This window comes from Stenella coeruleoalba (genome assembly GCF_951394435.1).
Source record: "Stenella coeruleoalba genome assembly, chromosome: 14".
Classification (NCBI taxonomy): Eukaryota; Metazoa; Chordata; class Mammalia; order Artiodactyla; family Delphinidae; genus Stenella; species Stenella coeruleoalba.
The window spans coordinates 77,382,831-77,404,285 of record NC_137160.1 but is presented as its reverse complement, the minus strand read 5'-3'; the positions used below and the strand labels follow the sequence as shown (position 1 = coordinate 77,404,285).

At 50.7% G+C, this 21,455-nt stretch overlaps 1 protein-coding gene across 3 annotated transcripts in view; it reads left to right on the top strand.

Moving 5' to 3' along the window:
- Window positions 1-21,455, top strand: part of SPRING1 (SREBF pathway regulator in golgi 1) — a 312,066-nt gene that overhangs the window by 198,688 nt on the left and 91,923 nt on the right. For all 3 annotated transcript variants that reach the window (XM_079942829.1, XM_079942831.1, XM_079942822.1), the window contains one exon: window positions 20,943-21,004. In XM_079942829.1, coding sequence (XP_079798955.1) covers window positions 20,943-21,004 — 62 coding nt within the window. Of the gene's footprint in view, window positions 1-20,942; window positions 21,005-21,455 lie in introns of those variants that run through there.

Below are 21,455 nucleotides of genomic sequence, written 5' to 3'. Positions count from 1 at the left end.
ATTTGGAATGTGGGCGGGGCAACTTTTTAAAACAATCCCAGCTGCCTGCAAGGTTGGCACCGGAGTCCTTCCTAGGAAACGTATTTTCACAGCAGCCTGCAGGAGTCAGAAACAGGCTGCCTCGGAGCCCACGAAGGTCAAATATAGGAAGTTCAGGCCACGGCAGGCCAGCCAGCGGGAAGGCAGCGGCAGGGACGGCTGGGGCCAAGTGGTGCCTTTTGCATCCTTCAGATGGCCACCTGTGAGTCAACTCGCTGATAATGGCCCAGCTATGACTCTCAACATTTATATTTACAGCTGGCAGTGTTGCACCCCTTGTACAAATGCCCCAAACAGCAGACCTTGTACTCTGCATGCGAAGGAAAATTATCACCTTGAATTTGAATAGCTCCTCTTCCCTGGGCAGCTCCAAGGATATGATTTAGTAAATTGTTCCGAGGACATAGAAAATACAGAAGGTAGAGCTGCTCCCTTACTACAGAATAATCCAGCTAAGAGTGCAGTCTCTGGAGAAACGTAAGTGTGAGTTTGAATCCCCTCTCTGCTCACAGAGCTGCTGCTGGTCCATCCATCACCACTGTGGGAATTAGGAAAGGATGCCCATCCTTCAAAAGGACACCACTGAGTCCCCCACCCACCCCCTAGTTGACCTTGACTAAGTCATTTATTCTCCCTGAGCCTCGGTCTCCTCATCTGTGAAATGGGGATAATAACATGAAGTCTGGCATAGCTCCTAGCTGGAGGTCAGTAAATAATAGTTCACATCAGCTGAATGCTTGCCCTCTGCCAGGCCTCTGGTCTCTGCTGTCTATATGCCCTGTCTCATTTAGTCCTCACGACAACCTTGCGTGCGAGCAGCGTTATCATCAAGAGTTCATAGGTGGGGAGGGGAGGAGAGGAACTCCCCTTTTTGTGAAACTCTTAAGAAATCCACTTCTCTCAATACTGCAGTCCCTCCGGCTGGATTTACCCACCTTCCTCTTTGAATGTGGCTTCATCATAGAGAGAGATTGCAATCATACCATCTTTTCTGAAGTCCAGTGATACAACCCAGTGACCAAGTGTAAACTGGCATTTCCAATTAAGAGTCACCTTGACTCAATAGGGCCATCATGTAAATCAAGCCGTTGCTGTATGTGGATATGTTCAAAAGACATGTTCTGTCCCAGGGTTGCTCCGATGTGGATGGAAAAGACTTGGCTACTTCGTATCCGTAGATGGGTCCCCAGCCCTCAGTGCAGCACTGGCCTGGCCAGATTCCGTACTTTGAGCTTCACCTGAAGTTACCACTTTGATCCCTGTTACTCTCACTCTCTTTTGACACACGAGGAAACTAAGGCTCAGAGAGGTAAAGTCAGTTGCCCAGGTCACACAGCAGAGTGGCAGGGCCAGAATTTGAACCCAGATTTCCTGCCTCCAGAGCCCACGATTGTGACCACTTCACTGTACTGCCTTCATCTATACCAGGAAGGCCTTGGACTAGGTCAGGGGGATCTGGGGAGGGGGTTTGGGGGAGCATCTTTTTTTAATAGACTTCATTTTTTAGGACAGCTTTAGATTTACAGAAAAATTATGAAGATAATACCAAGAGTTCCTGTATACCGTATACCCAGTTTCCCCTATAATTAATATCTTACATTAGTCTGGTACATTTGTCACAATGAGTGAACCAATATTAATACATTATTATTAACTAAAACCCATACTTCATTATTCAGATTTCCTTAGCTTTTCCCTAAGGTCCACTCTGTGTCCCAGGATCCCATCCGGGTTGCTACATTACATTTAGTCATTGTGTTTCCTTAGCCTCCTCTGGTCTGTGGCAGTTTCTCAGACTTTCCTTGTTTTCGATGACCTTGGCAGTTTTGAGGAGCAGTGGTCAGGGATTTTGCTGGATGCCCCCCCCATTAAAATTTGTCTGATGTTTTTCTCTTGATTAGACTGGGGTCATAGGTATTAGGGAGGAAGAGCACAGAGGTAAAGTGCCATGCTTCTCACATCACATGAAGAGTACACGCTATCAACTTGACTTACACTCGAGGTTGACCTTGATCACCTGGCTGAGGTAGTGTTTGTCAGGTTTCTCTCCTGTAAAGTTACTTTTTTTCCTCCTGGGGGTTATATTTTTATCATTTACAGTTCACATTCTTTCTAGCTAGGGAATCTTTCTTTGTTTCCACCGTATGAAATCTTATTTATAATCACAGCTGACAAGACTCATGGTTGGGGCTGGCTGCATGGGCAGGCGACAGGTGCCACCCCACAGGGCACACACTTGGTCATTGAGGCTGTGCTGTCACCATCTTGAAATTCTTAATCCTTTTATCTTTGGATTTCTTTTGTAAGTGGAAGTTGATGGGACAATGCAACGTGCACAGAGGGCGTAGAGCCTTGACCTTGGGGTCTTGCTCCTGCTGCCTTCCCATCTCCCCAGAATGGATTCTCTCTGCCTGCTCCCCAGCCCCACCCAGTGACTGCTGCCACCCTGTCCCTGGCAGGACTATGGGCACTATAGGCAGAGTTGGGGTTGGGCGTGTGTGTCCTGTGGCATCTCAGAGTGGGGACAGAGTGGCAACCATCTGTACCCTAGACTGGCAGCGCCATGGTGCATTCAGCAGGCAGCTCAGAGGGGGCAAGCCTATTACACACCCCAGTTCAGGTGCTAAGCGGGGTCTGGCACGGAGACCGCAATACCCGTGGGGTCACCTGCCCACCAGGACCAGGGTGACAGGCCTGTGGGAAGGGAAGAAGTCCTGGTCAGTTTCCCCACCCTACCCAGGGGAGAGCAAGTTAGGCCGGTGGCTGGTGGGAGGGGATCCAGCAGCCAGTGGGCCACGCATGAGTGCATGCCAAGTCATGGCGGGGCCCTGGGTACCCGGGTCTGCACTTGCCCCCAAGTATCTCGATGCCCGAGAGAGCACAACATTGAGGATCTAATAAAGCACTCAGGTCAAGAGAGAAAGAGAAAACTTTTTATATTTTAGTACTTTTAACAGCCCTGTTCCTCTGTTTTGAACAAGAGCCCCACATTTTCAGTTTGCACTGGGCTCCACACATAGCCAGTCCTGCCCTCACTGTCCTTAGTGTCCCCACCCCACACCGTACCCCAAATCTTTCTGAGGAACCCCACCTCTCCATGGGATGGAGCCCTGCAGGTGGCATTTTTGTGGGCCCAGCTGACTCTGACCTGAGGCCGGCCACGGACCCGGAGGGCACAGCCCTTCTGGGCCATGCAAGGCCCAATGTCACCAAGTAATGGATAACTGGAGGAACTGAGGCGCAGTGAGGAAGAATGACTTAACTTATTCTGCACACAGCATGCAAGCCAGGGTTGGACTAGGGGTTTCTTCCAGCCCCACCCAGAGTTGGCTGACAGCTGTGGAACCGTTGCGAAGACCCTGAGGTGGTAGAGAGATTGCTGTGCCAGGAGTTGGACAGAGCTGGGTTCTAGACTCAGCTCAGCCAACTCAGGCAAGTGTGCTTTCCTCTCTGAGCCTCGATGTGCTCATCTGTAGAATGGGTGTAAAACACGAGGTGCCTAGGACTAAGCTTGATCAAGATAACGCACGTGGGTCTCTTAGGTGCGGGAAAGCGTGACTTGGATATGAGGTGTGTTCACCATATACAGCCAAGTATAAGTGTCTGCTGCATCATTTTGCCCATTTCTGCTTCACACTTGGATATATTTCAATGTGTCCCTGCTGCCTGTTTGAGGACGGGAATGCCCAGAGGGCCAAACCCGCCGTCTGTTTAAGTCCCTCCGGGCCCTGGGTGGAGTAGACTCTGGCTTAATAAGAACCTTGAGCAGGGAGGGAGGTGGAGGTGTTCCTGCTTCACCTGGAGCAGGCTCGTCTGTTTCAACTCCATAAACTGTGAAGGCGACAAAGCCCTTTCTGTATTTTGCGAGAGATACAGTTTGCACATGATCTCATTACTCCTGCAGCCATGAACAGAGTTATGTCGGGCCTTTCTAACAAGTGGCAGTAAAACATTTTATAGGCCCCTCGCTCCCCCTCCCTCTCCCGCACTGTGTAATTTGCTCTGTTTGGGGTTAGACTTGGTGTTTTCCCTCTTTCCTTTCTCTTTCTCCTTGCACTTTCTCTCATGTTAATTACATTAGTTGCCATGGAAACAGTGATGTCATTGGCACGGGAGCGCTCAATGACATCCAAAAGCACAGTTTATAGCATGGCTCGAAATTTATTCCATGGCTCGCAGCCTTGAGGGGGTTATACCTCGATTATATTGCAGGCACCATCTGGGCCGGAGGGTGGGAAGTGGTAGGAAAGCAGCTGAGTTTGGAGTGCCTTCCAGAACCCCAGATACTGGGGGATGGTTACATTTGGACAGCCTGGAGGACACCTTGGGTACCGTGAAGGGCTGTCTGTTGGTTTTTACCTACACTCGCTGCCCAAAAAGCGCCATGCCCCATGTTTGTTCCCGGTTTAGGATTTCAGAATCCTGTGTGGAGAGGTGCTTGAAAGTGCTTAACACAAGAGGCATGTGTGCATGTGCACATGCGGGCATGTCTCTAGCGCGCCCAAACCATGCTGTTAGTATGAACGTGCGATCTGCGGCATGCTATGCACGGTAGTTCACGCACTGGGCTCGCACACACATGAGCACACTTGCCCATCTGTGGTTCATTTTGGAAGGTGCAGTTGCATCCACATCAGTGACTTTGGGGCCCTGCGCCCCCGTCCTCCACGGCTCACTTCTCAGTGAGTTGCCTTTGCCCAAGCTCGTGGGGGTCAGGGGGTCAGGGCTGTGCACGGAGATGGTGGGGCTGTGGCGGAAGTCGGAGCGCTCTGTGCATCTCTCGCGGGGAGGCGTGCAGCTGAGGGCCAGGTGAGCTCGCCCCTATGCCCGGCCTGCCGTTGTTCGTTGGGGAGGCCTCGTGTCTTGATCTGACACTGATCAGACAGACGCCAAGGTGAGAGCCACTCGGCAGTCCCCTCTTCCTCCCTGGGGACCTAAGGATGTGTTTTCAGTTCCTGATCTAAGTACCCCCTTGAGTTTGCTGAGGGAGGGCAGGCAGCAAACAGCGTGCAGAGCTAAGGGGACCCCCAGGTGTCCCTCATCGATTTTGGAGCTCTTGGGTCTGAGATCATAAGCATGAAGGGCTCTCTAGCAAGGAGGACTTGGAAGAGCCCTGTAGGAGGCACTGAAGCTCAGAGGGCACTGGTTTGGAAGTCAGGGGGTGTGACATAAAGGGACAGACAGTTCACTCCAAACAGCTTCAAGGAAATAGGCAAATTTTTAGCCCCAGAAGTGGGGAGTTCAAGGTGGAGACTTCAGGCATCACCTGCCCCAGGGCTTCAAATAGTGACATCCGGGCTCTCGCTCCATTTTTCAGTCCTGTCTCTCTCAATTTGGAGTCCCCTCCAGGTGCCATGAAGGCTGCAGGGACCCTCAGGATTGCCTTTAAGTCTTCTTTGTTCCAAAAAATGTCATTGGACCAAGTTGAGTCATGTGCCCATCCATGAGCCAATTGTTGTGGCTGGGGGGGTGGGACTTCCCCTGATTGGGCAGGCCTGGTTCACGTGGCCACCTTTGGCGTCAGTAAGAGAGGGCGGCTGGGCAGGGAGGAGCAAGATGGGGAGAGAAGAATTGGAGCTGGGCCGGCTCCTCTTTTTTCTGCCCCTATCATAGGCTTCCCACCCAAGGTACTTGACCTACTCTCATCAGAATTTTCAGTGATCGCCAAGCCCCAACTGCGTCTGCCACCAGGACACAGAGATGAGTGAGCCATCGCCTCTGCCCCCACCCCCAGCTCCCAGCTTGCGGAGGTGGGGGTGGGCAGGGGCCCACTATGGGAACTGCTGAAAAAGAGATAAGAGCCTCCAATGGAGGAGCCCAAGGGTGCTCCAGGCCCTGAGGAAAGTCTTTAGAGAACCAATCAGATCAGAACCAGGTCCTGGGGGAAGAGGGGGAGGATGCCAGGTGGAGAAAGGGGGTGAGGTCCATGCAAGTAGAGGGAAGGGCAGGTGCAAAAGCACAGAGGCATGAAAGGGCTTAGGGAAACTAAGACCCACATGCAGTAGCAATAATAGTGATAACTACTGGCTTAGCCCTGGGCTAAGAAGCGTTGCTTTATCATGACCAACCTCACCAGCCCTATGAGATAGTGCTGGGAAGTTAGTTCATACATATACAAAGCACTTAGCCCAGTTCCTGGCCACGTAGACAGTCCCAGATAGATGTTCGCATGGTAGTAATAGTAATAATACTTATAGTAGGGAGCCGTGGATGATTTTAGCAAGGGAAAAGATGAGGGTGAGGAATCGGGTAGAAGGAAGGGCACAGAGATGGCTTAGAACTGTGAGTCTCAACCAGGGTGATTTATTTACCCCCACCCCAGGGGACATTTGGCCATGTCTGGTGACATTTTTGGTTGTCACAATTTGGGAGGAGGGGTGCTACTGGCATCTAGTGGGTAGAGGCCAGGGATGCCATTAAATATCCTACAGTGCATAGGACAGCCCTCACCAAAGAATTCGCCAGCCCACGTGTCAATAGGTTTGAGGCGGAAAAACCGGAGTTTAGGTGAAATATGCTGGGGGCTGTTGCAGGACAGTGTGGATAGTCAGAAGGAGGCTCTGGGCAGGACAAGGGCCCTGGGGTGGCCAGCGACTGGAGGAGTCTCCCTGCTGCCTCTCATCCTCTCCTTCCCTCACCAAATGAGCATCGGAGAAGGGGCTGGCTGGGGGAGGTGTATGTCGCCAAAAGGTCTGTAGGCCCTGGCAGACTGCAGGCTACGCTCTCTCCAGTTGCGCGTGCAGTTCCCAAGTCACAGGCCTAACAAGTTCCTTGAGTGGGTGCAGATGTCCCACATCCATGCGCCTCTTGCCACTTGGAGCCCCCTGCCAGAAACCTGGACCCCTCACCGCTCAGCTTGCAGATCACAAAGCCTGGGCAGCGGGCCTCCCCTTCAGTCCTCTGAGTCAGAAATGTTGATTTGTTATAGTAACATGAGCACAGGGGAAGGACAAGAGGAAAGTGAGCAAGAGAGAGAGAGACATCGACAGCGAGTCGAAAACAGTGAGGCTGGGGGACTTCCCTGGCGGTCCAGTGGCTAAGACTCCACACTTCCAATGCAGGGGTGCAGGTTCGATCCCTGGTCCGGGAACTAAGACCCCACGTGCCGCATGGTGCGGTAAAAAAAAAAACGACACAAAAAAAGAGTGAGGCTGACCAAGAGAGACTGGGAGAGACAGACTCAGCAGGAGAAAGAACCCCCAAAAAAGAAAAACACAGACCAAGACGGAGAGATGGAGACCGAGATGGAAGGAGACATACTGAGAGTTGTGGGGGAAAGAGAGAAAGAGGAAACCAGACTAAGAGAAGGTAGGACAGATTGAGGTTAGCGAAAAGAGAAGCAGACCGAGAAAGAACCAGAGAGAGAAGGATTGAGTGGAAGGGAAGACGGAGAGAGTGAGCAAGAGAAAGATTTCCTTGCAAACCCCATGGTCCTGAGCCCAGTAACTCTCCAAGGCTCTGCCCTATTTGAGCCATGAAACTGGGGAATTGGGGAAGTTTTCCCGTGGCAGGTCCGGGACGAGCAAGCATTGTTCACATTACTGCTGGTGTTCCCTGCTAACTGGACATTAGCCAACAGGAAATTCCTGGGACAAATCTTTCCACTCAGAGTCTTTTAAAATTTTATTTATTTATTTTAATTTTGGGGGGATTAAAAAAAAAGAGGGAGAATGAAAAAAAACAGAAAAAAGAAATGAGCCACTCGGTATAAGAAAAACGTATCTAGCAACAGCCCCAGCCAGGCCAGGGGAGGCTCGGAATCCATTGTGTCCCCTCCATCCTGTTCTTCCTCTGGAAGGATTTATGACCTCACACTCCCATGACATCACAGTGCGTTGCCATGGCCCTGCTTTATTATCATAAACAAAGGGCTGGTCCTTGGGACACTGGCTGGCTGAGCGGGAGGGGGTGGGGAGGCTCTGTGTAATGTGTTTTCTTGGGAAGGCAGCTTGTTCGGAAGTCTGAAAAGCTGTGAAAATAGTTGTACACACACAGTACCCTCCGTGCAGCCCTGTAGCCTCTGGACAAGTTGGGCGATGAAGTCAGCTCCCTGCAGGAGGACCCTCTGGCTCAGTGTGTTCTCACTGCCAAAGAGCAGCTTCCCCGGACTTACCTCAGTGCTCCAAACAAGGTTTTCATTCATTCACCCAAAAGGCACTGAGCGCCTACTATGTGCTAGGCACTGACAGAGCTGGGTTATTATAGATGGATGAAAAACCCAGATACGGGCCCTGCTGCCCCCTCCACCCCCCTCCCGGAACCTGGAATACTCAACAAGTATGCAGATAAATCAACAAGAATGTGTAAAATTGTCTTGGGTTAAGTGTGCCGAAGGAAGCAAACGGGAAATGAGGATGAGAAGAATGGAGGGAGGAAGCTACTTAGACCAGCAATCTGGGAGGGCCTCTCTGAGGAGGTGACATTTCAGACAAGACCTGAAGGAGGAGAAAGAGTCAGCCATGAAGAGTGGGAACAGGTGGCAGGAAGTGAGCAGAGACAGCAGCTCCAGGGAGAGTGACTGTCAAGATTGAAGTTCCCATCAGGGGTCTCTTCCTACATTTTTTACAGCATCCTGGACAGCTGACTCAGATGAGGGGGCTGGTAAAGAGGAGTCATTTCGTGAATCCGAGTTGAGAAAAGATTCTCTCTGGACCTGGCTGCAGCAGTGCCAGTAAACCCCCATTTCCAGCTCGAAGAGAGGTTTGCAGAACTGTCAGACTGGCACTTGGTGAAAACAAGTTAGCCAGGAGTAGAAACACCTGTAGGACCCCAAACCCGCCCTCCCTGGCTGAGTCAGGTGATGCTCTTAAGCCACAGAAAGGAGAGAAGGAAGGGCAGGGGAACGGAGGGCAGCAAGTGGGAGAGATGTGGGCACTGCCTGCTGGTCAGGAGGCCAGATGAGGGGTAAGCCATTCCCCCCTCCCAGGAGATGGACTCTGAGGGAGCTAGGACCCTAGACCTAGAACGGGATGAAGACTTCTAGATCATCAGTCCAGTGATGGGGACAGATGGGGACATGAGGCCCAGAAAGGGGAAAGGCCTGGCCTGAGGTGGCACAGGAAGTTAGGGACAGAACTCTGCCCCTCACTTGTTTTGTAACCTTGGGGAGCTCACTTCATGCCTCTGAGCCGCCATCCCCATTGTAAAATGGGAAGAATGTACAGAAAGGGCTTTGCACAGCTGCAACATGGCTGCTGTTTTCTACCCCTACTTTTCCAAGAACACATTTATTAAACCCTGCCAGGCACTGTGCTTTGGACTTCTCATACATTCAGCTCCTTTAATATTCAGGGAAGCCCTAAGAGGCAGACACGGCTGTCCCCATTATGCAGCTAAGGAAACTGAGGCCAAGAGAGGCTGAGTAGCATCCGAGGTCCCGGGACCAGATCCCACCCCTGACCTGACTGACTTCAGGTGGAGCCCATGTTCTCGACCACGGAAGGGTGGCCTGTTTCGTGGTACATAGCTGCGTGCAGGCAGGAGGTGGCGATGGCGACCAGAGAGGGGACCCTTTGACACAGAACTAGGAAGGAGTGAAGGCTGCAGAGCTGTGAGAGCCAGCTTGCAGGCCAGCAAGAGCAATGGCGTGCCAGAGGCCCACGGGACAGCAGAGAAGAAAGGACGTGGGAGAGGAAAGAGGACTCCATTCTTCATGCTGAGTGATGTTACCAGAAGCATGAATCTAATTTTTATGTCCGATGCACGTTTAGGCTTCTCCAGATCAGGGTAACGAAGTGTCAGTTCACACACTAGTAACTCAGCTGAGTCCAGCTAACCAGTTGAAAAAGCATCTATTTGGGAAATTAGGGGGTGGGTGGACCATTAGACTAGGTGTCAGGCACCTCAGCTTCTAGGGAAGTGTCGCATTTAATGAATGTCTACCCCTGGGCTAAGCACTTTACTGACCTTGCTTTATTTAATTCTCACCACATCTTGTGATATTGTTTCCCGATTTATAAATGTAGGAACTAAGGCCCAGAAAGATTCCAGTCCTGGCTGTGTGCCCCAGGGGAGAGATATAATTTCTCTGGGCCTAAGTTTCCTGTTACAAAAAAGTGGAAGGATGGGTCTTAATCAGGGGTTGGTGAACTTTTTCTGTAAAAGGCGAAATAGTAAATGTTTTAGGCTTTGCAGGACACATCATCTTTTTTCAACTGTTCAGTTCTGCCCTTGTGGCAAAAATCAGCCATAGACAATATGGAAATGACAGATGAGCATGGCTGTGTTCCAATAAAACACTATTTACAAAAACAGGTGACAACACTTTACACCCACTAGGATGACGATAATTGAAAAGTTGGTGAGGATGTGGAGAAGTCAGAATCCTCATACACTGCTGGTGGGAATGTCAAATGGTATAGCACTTTGGGAAACATGGTACCTCAAAGGTCAAACATAGAGTTATCACATGACTCAGCAATCCAACTCCTAGGTATATACCCAAGAAAATTGAAGACATATGTTTACACAAAAACTTGTACACTAATGTTCACAGCAGCAAAATAGTCATGAAATAATAGTCAAAAAAAAAAAAGTGGGAACAACCCAAATGTCCATCAACGGATGACTCGATAAACAAAATGTGGTCTGTCCATACAGTGGAATATTACTTGGTTATAAAAAGCCATGTAGTACATCTGATACATGCTACAACACAGATGAACCTTGAATTATGCTAAGTGAAAGAAGCCAGACACAAAACGCTCCTATTGTATGATTCCACTTATTCGAAGTGTCAGGAATGGGTAAAGCCATAGAGACAGAAAGTAGATTAGTAATTGCTTAGGACTGGAGTGGGGAGAATCAAGGGACTGGGGGCGGGGGAGGGGGGATGCTGATGGCTAAAAGATATAGGGTTTCTTTTTGAAGTGATGAAAATATTCTAAAATTGACTGTGGTGATGGTTGCACCTATCTGTGACTGTACTAAAGCCTTTGAACTGTACGCTTTAAATGAGCGACGTTTATGGCATGTGAATCACATCTCAGTAAAGCTGCTATTAAAAATTTCATTTACTGGGACTTCCCTGGTGGTCCAGTGGGTAAGCCTCTGTGCTCCGAATGCATGGGGCCAGGTTCAATCCCTGGTCAGGGAACTAGATCCCACATTCATGCTGCACCTAAGAGTTCGCATGCCGCAACTAAAGATCCCGCGTGCTGCAACTAAGACCCGCCCGGCGTAGCCCAGAAAAAAAAAAATTTTCATTTACTAATAAAGCCAAAAAAAGAGGGGGCAAGAGGGAAATCTTGGGAGTGGATAGAAATGTTCCCAAAATTGATTTTGGTGCCAGTTGCATGACTGTATATATTCACAAAAATATATCAAACTTTACATTTTAAATGGGTGAATAAATTTATGTAAATTATATCTCACTAAAGTCCTTAATGGAGGGGGGAAAGTAGGCAGCAAATTGGAATTGGCCCATGAGCCGTGTTTTGCTGACCCCAGTCTACATGATGATCATATCAGGACTCTTTAGGTTTCAAGTAGGCTATAACCCAACTCAAGCTGATTTAAGCAAAATGAGGAATTTCTTGATGCACACAACTGAAAAGCCTAGAGGAGAGGTGCGCTTCAGGCACTGTTGGATCTAGCAGTACAAATGTCACCAGAACTCCGTATTGCTTCCACTCTCAACTTCCATGAAATGGCTGCCCGCAGCTCCTGTCAAGGAGTTCGAGTCCAGCAGGAGAGTGAGTAGCCTTTTCCAAAGGCTGTAACAAAAATCATTGTGTCCTGTTGGTTCTGATTGGGCCACATGCCCATTTCTGATTCACTCCCTTTGTCCGGGAAATGCAGGGTTCTGGTTGGCCAGTCCAGAGTCACATGATCCCTGAAGCCCAGGGACTGTGCATAGGGGTGGCAGGGGAGAGGTGGCTCCCTAGAGGAAAATTGGGGAGCTAGACCAGGGGGACCCAACAACAGAATTCAGGAAGTGTTTCTTGTGCCAAATAGTTTTGCTTAAGTAGTTCCAAAACACCAAAGGAGTTAAATAAACATTGTTAGTCATGTTCTGTCAATGACAAATTGAAGCCCCCAAGAGTGAAGACAGCCTGCAGGTCACTGGCAAAGCAAACCGCCCCCAGCCCCCAGCCCCAGCTACTTCACCTTTGCTCTCATAACTACCTGTGAGTCAGGACAGAAGGGGTCATTTATTCAACAGACGGTTATTACAGCCAGCCACACACACCATGTCTGTAAAATTATCTGAGATTGGTAAATTGAAAGGCCTGGAAATTAAGGGGCAGACATAAAGGCTGTGCAGCGGAGCACACAGGCTGGCTCTTGGGCTCTGGGGGCAGTACCCCACTGCCCGGACAAGCCAAACCTTTTTGCGGGTGGCAGCAGAGCCTTGAAAGTTCTCCTCCAGCACCGCCAGCTGAGTCACTGTCTTCACCTCTTCAGAGGAGGAAACAGGATCAGATCGAGAGGAAATCAGAAAGTCAGGGTCCTGGGTCCTAACCTCAGCTCTGATGCTAACATGCTGTGTCACAAGAGGTAGCTTGTTTGTCTGGGCCTCAGTGTCCAATGAGAATGAGAGCCTTTTCACTCACCTTTCACTTCTGCCAGCCTTGATCTGACCCTGGCCCACTTCTGTACCTGCATCACTTCCCACGTCCCCCAGTCTCCCACTCCATCCATCCTGGCTTCTCTGTTCCTTGCATATTGCTGCTTGTTCCCACCTCTGAGCATTTGCACTTGTTGTTCACTCTGCCTGGAAGACTCCTCCTCTCCCCGCATCTTCCCAAGACCATTACTTCTGGATCACTGGGGGGTCAGCTCAGGGAGACCTTCCCTGACCACCCACGCCCCCTCGAGCCCCAAGGTGAGACCCTCAGGTCTCTCTCCCTCACAATATCCAGTTTTGTCTCCTCAGTAATGGGGCCCAGCTCCAAGATGCTCAACACGGGTTTATTCATTGGACAGAAACAATTATAGGACAAGTAGGGACAATGTGCATCTCTGACCCAAACTCCAAGGAAGACGCAGTGCCACCGTCCAATCCCCCAAACTGGGGCCCAAGCATAGGATGGCGTCCAGTGTGTCCTGACTTTTCTTTCTTCTGCTTGTTTCTCCCAGCAGTTGTTGGTCCTGAAGCCAAGGATGCATGTCTTCCCTCCCCTGCACCTTCCCACAGTGCTCTGCGCCAGCAGCCAGGGCAGCTGCCCCGTCCCCAGCCAGAGTGGGTACAGGCCCTAAACACCTCCCTTCAGTCAAGACCCATCCACGGGTCCTGCCAGCTCCATGCTCTGTGCCTTTGCAAAACAGACGCCCTCCTTCCCCTGCCCTTTCCTTGCCCATCTTCATCCTGACGCCCCCCCGCCGCGGGCCCGAGCCTCCTCTCGGCACCAAAGCACCATACTTGTGTTCCCTGTGGGCCCCTGCCTGGCTACCTGTGTTCCAGCCGATCCTTTTGCCTCAACACCCTTCCCTATTCCTCTGACCAGCTCCTGCCACCTCTCAGCGCCACCTCTTTCCAGAAGACTCCTTGAACCACCCCCCCCCCCCGCCCTAATAGGGTTGGGAGTCCCTTTTCTCTCCTGAGGCCTATCCAGCCACCAAATTCTGCAGCAGCCCTTCCCGCACTGGAGGGAATTACCTGCCATCCTCTCCCCAAGTAGATGTGAGCATCTTGAGATCAGAAACGACATCACTTATCTTTGCTGTTACTGCACCTGAGTGCCTGGCACCCAGTAGGCTCTCAGGAGGTGCTTTCTTGAATGACAGGTGTGTGCGTGCAAGTATGCCTATGCGAGCGCTCTGGGGGCAGGGGCTGTGTCCAGTGTGCCCAGTGCCTCAAAGAGCCTGGCCTATGGTGAGTCTCAACAGATGTTCAGAGAATGAATGAATGAATGATTCCTTCAAGGCCTGTGTGAAGTTACCTCCTCCACACAGAGTGACCAGCCGTCCCCATTGGCCCAGGATGTGGAACTTCCAGTGCTTAACCCGGGCAAGTCCCAGGCAAACTTGGCTGAGTTAGTCATCCTACTCTACCTACTGCCTCTGTGACCCCCTGTAAGACCTGATCCCAGTCAGGCTGCACTGAATCCCAGTCGCTTGCTACTGTTGTGTATTTTAATGGCTTTCTAATAATTTCACACGTTTGTGGCAGTCTTCCAATATTACTAAAGGACAGGGGCCATCTTTCTTTATGGCCTTCTATAACCATTCAGGGCCAGACACAAACAGGCTTGGAAAGGTCTTCATCTTTCTTATCACCATTTCTGAAGGCCTCGTCTAAGTTGTTCTTGTCCATTTTCTTCTTTAATTCTCCCAATGACCGCACGAAGTAGGGATTTTCTTTCTCGTTTTACAGATGAGGCTGTTTTCAAAGGCCAGAGTTGAAGGCAAGACCAAGGTAAGCTCACATACCTTGGAAGTCGCAGGATAGGAACCCAGGACTGTCAGAGATCGTAGCTTTTGCTTAAAGAGCACCCAGAGGTAGCCCCTCTCGGGCACCCGGGTCCTCTGAGGTCTGGTGGTTTCCTTCGCCTCCCTTAGCCCCTGCATGCACAGCTGGATGAGAGTGCCCCCCACCCCGCCCCAGCCAACGGAGACATCCTTCAGCTGCCAGAGCAGGGACCTGAGTTTTGGAGAGGAGAGAATAAACATGATTCCCAGGTGGTGAGAAAACAAGTCACTCTCCAGCTCTGGAGACTGGACAGGACCGGGTTTGAGGGCCGGGAACCCTTCCTTATCTGTAACAGTTGTGCCGTCATCCCGTCAGACCCAAGAGCAGGCAAAATGGGTCCCCCAAGGACAGGAGGTTGTATTAGTCTCCTGGGGCTGCTGTAACAAGTTACCAGGAACTCAGTGGTGTAAAACAACAGAAAGGATTCTCTCACGGTTCTGGAGGCCAGAAGTCCAAAATCAGGGTGTCAGCAGGCTTTGGTTCCTTTTGGAGGCTTTAGGGGAGAGTCGGTTCCCTGCCTCTCTCTTAGCTCCTGGTGGCTCCAGGCAATCCTTGGCATTTCTTGGCTTGTGTTTGCATCACTCCAATCTCTGCCTCTGTCTTCCCATCACCTTCCTCTCCTTTTGTCTCTGCATCCTCTCCTCTTCTTATAAGACACCAGTCATCAGATTTAGGGCCCAGCATAAACCCAGGATGATTTCATCTCCAGGTCTTTGACCATATTTCCAACTAAGGTCACACTCTGAGGTTACCAATGGACATGAATTTGGGGGGACCCTATTCAACCCAGTACCTACAGAGCTTCATTGCCTTGGGTCCTCCCAGTGTCTGCTGAAAACCTTACCTGCATTCCCATGCCCTCCCTCCGCAGGACACCCCTGCAACAGCTGCCGTCGGGGCAGCCGCACACCCCCTCCCTGCAGACCCATGGAGCCTCCTGACATGCTCACCCCACCCTCCCAGCCTCCCTGGAAGTCTGAGGGCTCCACGACAAGCCCCACATGCTTGCAGGAGACGCGCGGGAAAGGCCACAGTTGCGGAATCCCAGCATTCTGGGAGAAGGAGAAGGAAAGTGCTGACTTAAAGATTGAAACCCTGACAGATGTAGCACTTTTTAACTCTGCGATGGACCTGTTGGCACTTGTCGATCCCAGCACGTTTGCTAATGTGCATTTTCATCAAAGGGCTGAGCCTGCCCCAGCTCCCATTGCCTGCCTCACCTCTTTGCTTCCAATTCCTTTGCTGGGTTGGTCCTGCCTGTTCTCTTTCCTGATTACTAACCTCCCCTCCCCTTTCCCTCTCTCTCTCAATGTCTCTCCCCCCGGAGCCCCCTACCCCAGGCTTTTCTTCCTTCTGTCTCCTTTCCTCTCCGACTCTGGGTCCCCTCTCCTCCTCTTCGCTTGGTTCAGCAAGATAAACATTTGTGGAGCAGCTACAGTAAACCGGGGGCTGTGAGGGTGACAGGATGGAAAGACAAACAAGACGGGTTGTACTCACCCCTTCCTGCCCTGCTCTGTTGTTCTCTGTGTCTCTCTCCACGTCCCTCCCCTCCTCGCTCAGCATCTTGTCTCTCTCTTCTGTTTCGCAGGCCGGTTGAACCAACTCTTCCCTGCTTTGTACCAGGCGCCCTGCTAGGTGTTGTGGATGCAAACCGGACCAAGATGAGGTCTCTGCTGTCTCAGAATCTCCTGGTGTTTCTCTCTCTCTTCTTTTTTTTCTTCCTCTGACTTCCTTCCTCTCACTCCTCCCAAACCCTTACCGCCATTGTCCATCGCCTTCGCCCAATCTCAGGCTTCAGCCTCCCAAACGAGAGAGGCAGGGTGCTAATCTCATGGCCCCCTCCACTGATGGGGCCAGGCCCAGCCGTGTTGCCCGACAGTGCTGGAGCCGCTGGCTGGGAACAGCTGATGCATGTGGACAGACAGGATCCAAAAGGCCCTTGCCCCTGCTGGCCTCCGCCCAGAACTGCTGATCAGCCAGATATGTCTGACTGCACAGGAGCAGTTCTGAGAGGCCTCAGCCCTGCGGGCAGTCAGGAAAGGCTGATGCGGGTGGACACATGATCAGGAGCAGGACGGAAAGTTCTCTGGCTGGCTCTGAGCTGGGCTGGCTGATTGGAATGGACGTGCGGGGTCACTGGTTGGCTGGACACTGGCGCGTGGGGGGCAGAGGGGACTGAAGGAGGATGTTGCCCAGGTGTTGGAAACCATGGCTAAAAAGGAAATCAGGAGTGGAGAGTGACTGGGCTGGAGGTTTCAGGACCACCCTTGCCAGGGCTGCTTTCCTGAATATCCAGGAGGCCAAGAGGAAGGCAGCTCCGGGTTCAAACCCTGGATCTGTTCACCGTGCTTAACCCCACCCCTCCCACCTCCCCAGAGTCTGTTCTACCCAAGTGAGGATGTCAGGCATGGGGCTCCCATTTCTCTTGCTGTGATTGGTTCCCCAGTGGTTATGTGATCCAATGACAGCCAAGGAGACACACGGGAAAGTCTGCTGGGGCTTCTGGGAAAACTCCTCCCTCATAAGAAGGTGATGCTGGACAATCATGGTGACATTGCAAATCCTGCAGCCTGAGGCGAAGTCAAGCCTGAGGATGTCAAGTCTGAGATGGGAAGAAATGGTGACCTTGAGGATATCATGCAGCCACCAGCATCACGCCCAGCGTGTGCCCTTCCTCGGATCTCTTATTATGTGAAATAATGACTTTGAGTGTTTAAGGCCATTTGAGCCTAAGTTGTGTTGTCTGTAACTTGCAGCCTAAAGCATCCTAAATAACAGACGAGAATCATTAGAGATCATAATGCCCACACCCCAGGATTGCTGTGAGAATTCATGAAATGATGCATTTCGCTCAGTCCATGGTACATAGAAAGCACTCGTAAACACCACTGTGATTATTACTTACATATCAATACGTTATAAACAACACATTATTTGCAGTCAGTTACACATGGGAGTCACTAGTGCTGTTTGCCAAAGGTTTCTGGTTCTCTTCCCTTGCAAGCATGATGCAGTAGTACAGACCTCTGAGATATTGTGGGTTTCGTTCCAGAGCACCACAATAAGGTGAATATTGAAATAAAGCGAGGCACATAAATCTTTTGGTTTCCCAGTGCATATAAAAATTACATTTACACTATACTGTAGTCTATACCTGAACTAAAAAATACTTTACTGTTAAAAAATGCTAACCATCATCTGAGCCTTCAGTGAGTTGTAATCTTTTCCCTTTAGTCACATCAAAGATCACTGATCATAGATCACCATAATAGATATATAATAATAACAAAGTTTGAAATATGACGAGAATTACCAAAATGTGACAGAGACAGGAAGTGAGTAAATGCTGTTGGAAAAATGGCGCCGATAGACTTGCTTGACACAGGGTTGCCACAAACCTTCCATTTGTTAAAAAATGCAGTACCTGCGACGCACAATGAAGCCAGGCATGGCTGTTCTTGGTTCCTTCGCGGGTGGGAGAAGTCATGTGACTATTCACACAAGCTGGCCCTGTTCCCACCACCTGCCAGTACCCGAGTGGCCCCTCGTTTTGTCAGTGTTGCCCTGTGCCAGGTCCCTCAGGCCATCAGTGCTCTGGCAGCGCTGGCAAAACATCGCCTCCCTCAGTGACAGTCAGGCAGAGGTGTCCGTGGCAGAGCTGGCTGGGCTCCAAGGGTCTAGGCTATCTCTCAAGTCCACACACAGCCGTTTCCCCCCATGGTACCCACACGGCACCTGGGGGCAGCTTGCCATGTTGAAATCCTCACCAGGCCCCGTAGGACTGGTGTAGCTTGGAGCTGCTGTTTTTATCTGTCTCTTTCCTTGTGATGAATTATTTCTGGGGGGACCCAAATTGTCCGTCCTGCACTCTGGCCTTTATAGGGCTTTCCTGTAATTCCAGAAGACATGGCTCTGTGTTTCAGCCCCAGTGGCAGATGGGAGCTTACCTCAGCCCCCATGAGAAATCAGTGATTATTTTAAAAATGAAAGAAAGAAAAGTGTTGGCAATGGTGGGGAGGTATCGGAACATTTGTGCATTACTTATGGGAATGAAAAATGGTACAGGTGTCATAGAAAGCAGCACAAAGCTCAATATGGGGGGACCCTGTGACCCAGCAGTCCCACTCCTGGGTCATGAGATATACGTATATATATACACACACCCAAGGGAACTGAAAACATGACCATACAAAACCTTGTCCACAGATGTTCATAGCATTATTTATAAAAGCCAAAAAGTAGAAACAACCCACTATCTACCAATGGATAAACAAAACGTGGCCTATCCAGACGATGGAATATTATTCGACCATAAAAAGTAATAAAGTGTTGAGGCATGCTCCCACGTGGGTGAACCTGGAAAGCATGAGGCAACGTGAAAGAAGCCAGTCCCCAAAGGTCACGTGTGATCTGATCCCGTTTATATAAAATGTCCAGAGTAGGCAAATCCATAGGGACAGAAAGGAAATTAGTGGCGCCCAGGGGGTAAGTGAGTAACAGGTACAGGGTTTCCTTTTGGGGTGACGAAAATGTTTTGGAACTTGATAGAGATAATGGTTGCAGAAGATTGTGAAGGTACTACACTACTGTATATAAAATAAACAATGAGGACTTACTGTATAGCACAGGGAACTATTTTCAATGTCTCGTAATAACCTATAATGGAAAAGAATAGGAAAAACTGGATATATGTATAACTGAATCACTTTGCTGTACATCTGAAACTAACTAAACTGTGTTAGTTTCAATTTAATGAAAAAGAAGTTGTGCATGTACTAAAGGCCGCCAAATTGTACACTTTTAACATGGTTAATTTTATGTTATGTGAATTTCACCTCAATTTTTAAAATATCAGTTATTAGAAATGTGTGTGGAGGAGGGGAGGGCGGGCAGGCAGGGAGGGGAGGGGCATGACATCCAGTTCCAGAAATGCCCAAGCCCCCTCCTGCCTGGCCCCAAACCAAGTCTCACACATAGTAGGTGCCGCACAAATGTCTGTTCCTCCCCTCCCCCTCCCCACTACCTGCTCCCTTTATAAAAAGGAAAATAATTCTTTTAACCACCCTCATTGCTGTACTTGAACATTTGGACTGAGTCCTGTCTGCCTTTAGGGAAGGTCTTGTTTACCTTTGTGCCCTGACCACAAGCCTGCCCTGAGATCTGCATTCCCTCCAGCATTGCTGGAGAAAACGCTGCCCAGCTCCAGCTCCAACCGGCATAATTACACATTATGCTGGGTCTCACTGCCACTGTTTACAGAGCCAGCATCATAATTAACTGTTTATTAGGGTCTTTCGGGCCGGCTGGGATTCCCCAGCTGCAGTGAGCTACAGTGTTTTCTGGCTGCACCTCCCTCCCCCTGCCATTCAGGAAAGACCTGGTTCTGGTGGCCGCCGGCCAGAGTCCCTGCACGCTTCAAGAAAAGTTTCTTCCCTGACAGTTCCTGAGGTTCCCTGGGCTGGAAGCTCTTTTTGGGGTGTTGAGAGGAAGTAGGGGTGGGGACAACAGCTGTGACTCTGGCCACCTCTGTCCCTCTCGGCCAGAAGGGGAGCACCTGCTACCTGCCAGACATGGAGTAGGGTGGATGGAGAGATAAGGTACCTCACAGTCTAGGTGGGGGAGGAAGAAAGAGGAGGAGGTGGTCACCTCCTGTAAGACTCTGAGCAAGACCGGCTACGGAGTTTTCGGGGTCCAGTGCAAAATGAAGATGTGGGGCCCCTTGTTAAAGTTATTGAGAATTTCAAGACAGCGACAGAGCATTAACAAGCATCACCCTTCTAAGTGCCAGGCCCTGTGGAACTGTGCGGGTGGTGCATCGGTGAAGCTGGCCCCGTCTCAGAGCATTAGTAACAGCAGGCGTGAATTGAGCACTTACTGTATGCCCATGGCAGGAGACAGCAGGGCTTAGGAACACAGATCCCAGCTCTGCCTCTTCTCTCTGTGATCGTGGACAAATTATGCAGTATCTCAGTGCCTCACCTTCCTCATCTCTGAAATGGGGGTGATACTAATAAAAAGTGTGGGTCTGTGTCTGGCGCGTAGTAACTGCTATACGAGCATTCACTGCTATTATTTAGTTTGCAAGGATGGATTCAGCTGATAGCCAGAAGAATCTAAAAGGTGGATGCTATTACTGTGCCCAGTTCCAAGTGGGGAGACCAAGGCACATACAGGTTCGATAACTTAACCTCAGTCACTCAGAGGAGAGACTCATATTTGAACCCAGAAACGCTCTAGCACCTGGGCTTTGGTGGTGGTGCTGGCATGGAAGAGGGGGAAGATCAGTGTGAAGGGGCAAGAGGGGAGGGCCTTGCGTCCATTCTCGGGGTCAGAGGGCAGAGCACAGCCCCTCAAGCACCGCACTGTGCCTGGCTCTGAGTCTGCGCTCTGTAAGCATGGGTGGAATGGAAGCTCTGATGCTCCTTTGTGCCAGGTACTGTCTTAACACTTCATTCACATCTCAATGTATGTTTGATCATTTCCCTTGCAGATGGGGGCCTTCACCCAGCGCTATGAGATGTCTCCCCGCCAGTGTCACCCAACCAGGAAGGGGTGAGTCAGACGCTGCCCTCCCGGCTCTCTCGGATTCCAAACTCCTGGCTCTTTCCTGCTCAGCCAGCTCCCCTCCGGAAGGAAGCTCTGCCCAGAAACATGCCCGGTTGGCATTGCTCAGCCTGGGAGCCTCGGTTGGCCCGAATCCCAGTGCCACCCACGCTGCCCTTCTTCTGGGCCATAAAGATCCTCTCCTCTCACCCCTGCCTGGCCCTGGCAGGTAAAACAGCGAGACCACCCCAGGTGGTGCTCTCAATAACGCTTCCTGACAGAGGGCGGCTGCTCTAGCCCCTCATCTCCATTATCCTCTACTTTGTGGCTCTGACTGGAATCTTCCAAATCCAGATGGGCAAGGAGGGCAGAGCTGTGACTCCATGGCCGTGGGCTCCCGGGAGCTCCCAGGGAAAGCTTTCCCTAGCAGTCCCCTCAGAGCCTGTGGATTCTCGCTGTG